General features: G+C 29.1%; 1 protein-coding gene across 1 annotated transcript; it reads left to right on the forward strand.

Moving 5' to 3' along the window:
- The first annotated feature begins 1,293 nt into the window (after window positions 1-1,293).
- LOC123267333 lies at window positions 1,294-6,369 on the forward strand. The gene is made up of 9 exons (XM_044731907.1): window positions 1,294-1,749; window positions 2,418-2,676; window positions 3,330-3,392; window positions 3,987-4,190; window positions 4,379-4,700; window positions 5,050-5,143; window positions 5,220-5,302; window positions 5,406-5,711; window positions 5,885-6,369. Exons 1-9 carry the CDS (start codon window positions 1,436-1,438, stop codon window positions 6,208-6,210), a joined length of 1,971 nt encoding a protein of 656 aa, XP_044587842.1. The 5' UTR covers window positions 1,294-1,435; the 3' UTR covers window positions 6,211-6,369.
- The last annotated feature ends 1,239 nt before the right edge of the window (window positions 6,370-7,608 follow it).

A 7,608-nucleotide genomic window follows, 5' to 3' on the forward strand; every position in this document is an offset into this window, starting at 1 on the left:
TGCGATAACCATGGATATATTTTGAAGATAGTTGTAATAATTCTAAACGAACGCTCGCCATTGGTTCGGGTTTACCAAGTCCAAGGCAGTTGTATCAGATCGCGTGAAAAAATTTCCCCTTCCAAGACCTCTAGTCAGCCACACAACGTAAGCAATGTGTGTCGGTGAGCCAGAAAGTCAATGAGAGCCGAAAGAAACCGGTCGCTGCCGGCGGAAAGAAAAGTGCTACTATCATGTGGTGTAGAGAAAAAACACACACAACGATTACTCCCTGTCCGTGTGAAGCTCGAGAAATCCGAGCGTACCCAAGATATAATTTAATTACGCGGAAAAATTTTGCATCCTGGAAACAAAAATTATAAATTTTTTTTTTTTTTCAGCTGACAAATTTATAATTTACAACCAATAAGAGACCAACAAGAACAATAAGAGTTCTTATGTTGCCTTTTTGGGAGATTTAATTTAACAAGAAGTCTTAAATTTATAATTGTCAATCTAAATTTAACAAAACATTGACAAAAAAAAATTTGTTCCGCTTGAGATCTATCGTGTTTCTGTCATTTTTCTTATTTTCCCGCCTGCCGCGATCGTCTTCTCTTTTTTTATTTTTTTTTAGTCGCATAAACGTCTAGGTCATGAACGACTACTGAAAGATACAATGTTTAATATGTATATATAAATTTTATTAAAAATTATTTTTATTTATATTTTTTTATAATTATATATTAATTTTATAAATTAAAATTTTTAATTCATAATAAATAATTTTTTTATTTCATGAAATATATTTATTATATAATCCTATCCTTCCTATATCCTATTCTTTTTTTTTTTTTTTTTTTTTTTTAAATTTTCAGTGCCACTTTTAGCAGGAGTTAGGTTCGGGTATTTTGAATGAACATAAATTTTTTTCTATTTAATTTTTGCATTGTAGATTTAATTTTAGTTTTTACACCTTCAAATTTATGCAAATTTCATCCTATAATATTAAGAATAATATTATTTATTTATACAATTATTATTAGAATTAAAATAAAAAATTCATAATAATAAATTGTATTTATTCTTATATTTCATTCTCATGACTTTGCAATTTTTTTTTTTAATATATTTATTTATATTAATTTTCCCGCCTGCCGCGATCGTCTTCTCTCGGCTACTGTCGGGTTTTTGAGTCACCGACATACATCGCTTACGTGTGGGGTAGACTCGAGGTCTTGGAAGGGGGAAATTTTTCCCGCCATAGTATTGCTGAGCGGCCGAGCAGTAGTTGAAGTGCGTCGCTCGACTGAAGTGGTGGATAACAATCATGTCTCCATTTCCAGTGATAGTTCAAAAAAATTAACCAGTTTATTTATTACTTTAATTCAGTATTAATCTGGACTATTTAGGGAACGATTCACGTATTTTAATATTATTGTTTCAATAATTTGCGATGATAGGTCTTCGAGGTCAGTGGCCTAGAACGTTGCGATTTCTTCATGATGGTCATATGTACCATCATGATGTGCGATACAATGATGACGATGAGGATTACGTATGTTCCTTGAGAACATCAAAAATTTCAAAATGCCCGGTTGTAGCTTCTGTAAACGACGATGGTGATGTGGAAGTTGTTGGGGTTCATACCCATGCTCAACGTCACTCGGCAGAAGAGTTGAGAAAGCAGGAAATGTTGGCAGAGTTAAAGCGACGAGCTGTAGCTAGTAATGAACCACCGAATGAAATACTGAATGCGGTTTCTCGCGAGTAAGTATAAAGAATAACATACATATAATGAATTTTCTATTTTTTTTTATTTTATCTGTGAAATTTTTTTTATAGTTTATTTGTTTTTATTTATTTTTTGAAAATACTTGAAACATTTAGAAATGTTGCTTGTTTTCATTTAGTCATTTAATTTTTTTCATTTTTTGTGTGTATTATTACTTGCTAATTTTACAAAGAAGATTTTTGTCGCATAAAAAGATATGAGAGTGTAGCTTAATATCTATGAGGTTATGTATTAAGCTCTGTTCAAATTGTATTATTTAGTTGCAAAATAATAATGGCTTTTGTAGCAAGAGCATACATGCAATTGATTTAGTGAATTTGAATTTATTTAATCAAAATATTGGTATTTTGCCAACATTAAAACTAATTTTTATTACAGTCAAAATACGTTATTTTTTATCAGAATAACTCTTCGGTTATAGAATACCACTTTTTCTTTTCTTTACTGCACATACAGACATATATGCTTCCTTCTTTATATCAGTTATTAAAAATCATCATTTTTTCTTTACTTTATTTTATTTGTAGTCATCAGCATAATGCAATTCATATTTTTTTTTTTTAATTGAATGAACGTTACGAGACATAAATGTTTTTAGAACTTTAACTTGCATAAAAATGTACTAATTAATATATTTATTCAGTTTTGCAGACATTGCTGCCATTGTTAATCCAGTATCTGCTCGAGCAATAATTAATCGGGAACGAATCCAACAGCGTCCTCCAATGCCTCAAACCGTCCATCATGTCGGTCCTATGTTAGATCGTTATTTACAAGCCGCAGAAATTTATCGCGGAGAAATCCAAGCGAGTGATGGAAGTATAGCTATAGTATTTGGGAGCCAACAGATGCTAGAACGCTTAAATGACGCAGTAGAATTGTTTGTCGACGGCACATTTCAGGTAAAAAGTTATTTCTACTTAATTCTTTTTATGTCAATTTTTTATTTTCAATTATCAGCGACGTTTCGCCATGGATCATGGCTCCTTCAAGCATCATATACATACAAAAATTATTACACACTAGCAATATTATAAGCATTCTACATAACATTTTTACAAAACTTCTGTAAAACCCTAAAGAAAAAATTTTTTAAACGGTTTTCGCAAAATTTTTTTCTTTTAATTCTTTAAAAAATAAAAAAACAAAAATTAAAAAATTATTATTTTCTCCAACAAATTGTTTAAAACATTAAACAATATAATTATTAAAATAAGTTGAAAGTTTTTTTTTATTGTTTTTTTGTTTTAATTTTTTTAAAAGAAAAAAATTTTTAAGAAAATCTTTTAAAATATTTTTTCTTTTGGTTTTTTCAAGAAGTTTTGTAAAAATGTTATGTAGAATGCTAATAATATTGCTAGTGTGTAATAATTTTTGTATATATTAGATGCCTGAAGAAGCCATGATCCATGGCGAATCGTCGCTGAATTGAAAATAAAAAATTTATCTAAAAAGAATTGATCCATGATAATCTGAATCACTTTTCTTAATTATTATATTTACTGGGATCTGAAATACTTCGTGTGATTTTTAATAACTATGAATTGATTTTTAGGCTGTCCCAGATCAACCTCGCTTTATGCAGCTCCTAATAATTCATGTCCGGAAATTAGATATGGTGATTATAAACAACTAAATATACTAAAAAAAATAAAAAAACTCGTAGATTGGAAATAGAAATTCTCTTTTAAATTTCTCTTTTGCTTTTGGAAATTTATTAAAAAAAAAAATTTTAATAAATAACCGTAATAATAAGCCTTTCATTACATTATTCTAAAAAAAAATAAAAAAAAAAAAAAACAATTTAATATTTGAAAATAACATTCACACATAGGTTAATTCCAGGTTGATTTTTTTGCGCGTATTTAATAAAATCTTGATATTTTTTTGTAGGACCTTGTTTTTAAAACGATAAGCAAAGTTTTTACTTTAATGTTATGAGATGATGAAAATATTTTTCGTTATTGGAGAATCAGTTTAGAATAAAATATAATCATACATTCACTGCTTAAATTAATCTGTGAAACCTAAAGTTATTAAGTTAAAGATAAAAATATATTTTGAAATTGTCCATAATACTTTCTTTTTTCAAAATTATATTTCTCGACTAGCAATATTTATACTCAAAAAATTTTGTTACTAATACGATTATGAATGCGTAAAAATTTTATACATACAATACTTACTTGATACATATTATTGAAATATTCAGGGGCTTCCTGCACTATTTATTTTATGTGAGAAAAGAACAACGGCAATGTATGAAAAGATTTGGGAGTTTATATTGGATCGGTCACCTGAGATGGAAAATAATTTGAAGTATGTGTCTGGTGATTATGAGAAAGCTCTAATTTCATCTATCAGGAACAAAATGCGATGGGTCATTTTTAGAGGATGTTGGTTCCATTTTACCCGAGTGAGTTAAATTACAATTTTTATATAAAATATGAAATTAGATTTTCCCACGTACTTTCTAACACTTAATTAAATATATGTACTTGAGTATTTTGAAAAGTTAGAAAACGTCCTGTTGAAGTTAAAAAGTATTTGATTGTGACTGAAACTAATTTTGTGATGTGATTATTTATTTTTTGTATATTTCAGGCTGTAACAAGAAGGTGGCGTAGATTACGCCTCACTGGAGCTCCAGAATTTGTACTTCATCTAACTTGGGTTCTTCCTTTAGTGCCAGCGCATCTTTTTCAAGAGGCATTCCAAATAATAAGAGCAGAAGCTCCTTTAATCGAAAGAAATTATCCTCGTATTATGTTTTTTATCGCATATATCGAGACCTACTGGCTACCTCAAGCTGCTCGAGTATCAACTCGAAATTCTGTAATTAGAACAAATAATGTTGCCGAGGCGTTTAATAGGCAATTGGTAACAAGACTTGGAGGTGCTCACTTGAACTTATTTTTATTTATTGGTAATTAAAAACTCATTATGTCTGTATTCTTAAAATATTTAACGGAAAAAGAAATTTATTGTTGACATTTTTAAAATCAATTCTGTTAACCGTCACAATTATTTTATGATTCTTTTTAAAAAGATATATTCTCTCATTATTCGGCTACAATATGTGGCAATTAAAATTCTAGAAGTTTTTATTGAGTTTTATTATGTATTTTTATAAATTTTTTGACTTTGTAGTGTCTGAATTTTTGAAGAACTTGATAATTGCAACTTGATTAATATAAAATTGAAAATAAATGAAAATAAAGGTCTTACAGGATAAAAAAATAATATAATAAACTGAAAAAACTCATTTATTTCAGAAAGATTAACTTCAATTATTAAAGATGAAGAAATAAGATGGTTGGCAGTGGACAGTCGCATAATAAATTATCAAACAGCCCTCGATAATGGGAGGTAATATAAAAAATAAAACAAATTTTACAAAATTATATCCCAACTTTCTTGATTATTTCATTTTCTAAATTTATAGATTCACGGTAGCAGAATTTCTTCGTACAGTCGGGTTGCAACGAGTGCACGCGGCTGTTGCAGATGCCAACATACGACTGCAAGGTAAAAAATAATGAACAATAATCTGATTTTTAAATGCTCATTGAATGATACTAAATTGAAAAAAATTAATTTTCTACTAACTTCCACAAATTTAAATTAATAGACGAAGATTTTGATTCTGACGACGAAATGCCGTTGTTAACAGATTTGGCTGATCCCGTTAGTGCAAATGAAAATTTGTCTGTATTACCTATATTACCACCAATTCGAGAAGCACGTCGTCGCCGTCGTCGAGGTGCGAGGAGAGGTGGTGGAGTTGAGGTTGCCAGAGGAGCTGTTATTAACAATCCGCAAATCGGAGGTCGAGGTAGACCTCGTGGTAGACCTCGTGGAGCGCGAGGTGGCCGTCAAGTTGATATCCCTCCAATTGCAGCCGGTATTGGACAAAACCAACCTGTAATTGTTGAAGGTAATAGTAGCTCCTTGAAATGATACTATGACGTGTCATTTTTTTTTTATATTTTTGCATACAGATGTTTTATGCATGTTTTCTGTGATGTGTATAAATTTTTGCATGGCTACTATGAAATAGGAAACTGTTGCGTACAATTAATTCTTTTCATTATATTTATATTATTATAGCTGAAAATGTAGCACCTGGCCCAGAAAATAATCTACCACGTGATGGCGGCCAAAATAATAATGGCGACGTTTACGATAGAATTGAAGTAAACGAATTTGAGAATGATGAATTAGCGGATGGCAATGCAAGAACTTGTTCTATTTGTCTCCTTAACATACCTAAAATTATAATTGTACCGTGCTTCCATTTATGTCTATGTTTCCGTTGCAATTTCGCTCGCCAATTAATCGACGCGGATCTGCTGGAGGTTAACGCAGAATATCGACCGACGTGTCCGGTATGTCGAACCCCTATTGATAATACCCGTGAAGTATACGCAGCTTGATTAAATAAAAAGTTTGGTTTTTATTGTATTCTTAAGATAATATATTTTTGTTTATTTTTAAAACTTTCTAACAGTGGTATGCTGGGAAGTAAAAAAAATTTTTAAATTATGTTTGGTCGTTTGTAAAAGCATGTACTGTTAATTTACTAAAAATAATAAGATTCCTGTGTTTTTTTTTAATTTCTAACAATGGCACACTGGGAAGTAAAAAAAAATTTTTAAATTATGTTTGGTCGTTTGTAAAAGCATGTACTGTTAATTTAAAAAAAATAATAAGATTCCTGTGTTTTTTTTAAATTTCAATTGTTTATAAAAATTATTATAGATATACCCTATTCAACCCCCTAAGGTAAAAGCCCCAATTATTGACACGGGTGTAAATATTGACACCCTAAATTATTTTTAAATACATTCAATCATCTGTCATAAGAATGACTATCATATAAATTTTTATTAAAATTTAATTAATTAAAAAATTAAATAAAAATAACGGTCAGTTCGAAATATTTAATATTAATTATAAGATAAAAATAAAATTAGCACCAGTTCATCAAACCAGCTTACGAATAACGTTTATTTTCTTAACGACTGATTAGAAAAGCATTTTTTTTAAATGCCGAGTTTAAATTGATTTCTTCATCAATCAGTTTTTTAAGCTGCCAATAATTGGTGTATCTGGATAATCTATTTAATAATTTAAAATTAATTAGTTAATGTCACTGATTATGTTTAAAAAAAAAAAGAAATTGACTAGTAAAAACATTACTTGAGACATTAAGACAAACAAAATTTAACGATATTACTATTTGATTGCTTAAAAAAAATCAAATCATAACTTCGTCCCTAATAGTGTCAATAACTGGGCCTTTTACCTAATAAGAGGTAGAAGAACCGTTTTTAAATATCTTTGTTATATTTTCAACCACTTAATAATAATAATGACTATGCAAAAAATTGGAAAATGATAATAAAATTTTCATTGAATTTTTAAATTTTAACATCTAGGTTGACGAAATCTTGGATATTATCATGTTTCTAATGAACTCATGGAATTTTTTTTGAACTATAAATGGTGTAAACGGACATTAAGTTGCCACAAATGGTACTTAATTAACTCTTTAGTTCTTCTGTAAATAGTAACAAAATTAAACTAACACAGAAAAAAAAAATTAATTAGTTACGTAACAAAAATAGTTGTATCGAAATTTCACTGATAAAATAATATTTTTGTAATATCGTTAATATTATTTGTTTCTACAAGTAAGTATAAACTACGTGATTACTGAATATATTATTTATAATTAAGGACTTTCGAGCGCTAGGCGGGGTGGGGATATAGGCATCGACTCTAACACGGTAAGGGGAGAGCAGTAACCATATGGTTTTTTACAATATATA

This window comes from Cotesia glomerata, linkage group LG6 (genome assembly GCF_020080835.1).
Source record: "Cotesia glomerata isolate CgM1 linkage group LG6, MPM_Cglom_v2.3, whole genome shotgun sequence".
In the NCBI taxonomy this organism is placed as follows: domain Eukaryota; kingdom Metazoa; phylum Arthropoda; class Insecta; order Hymenoptera; family Braconidae; genus Cotesia; species Cotesia glomerata.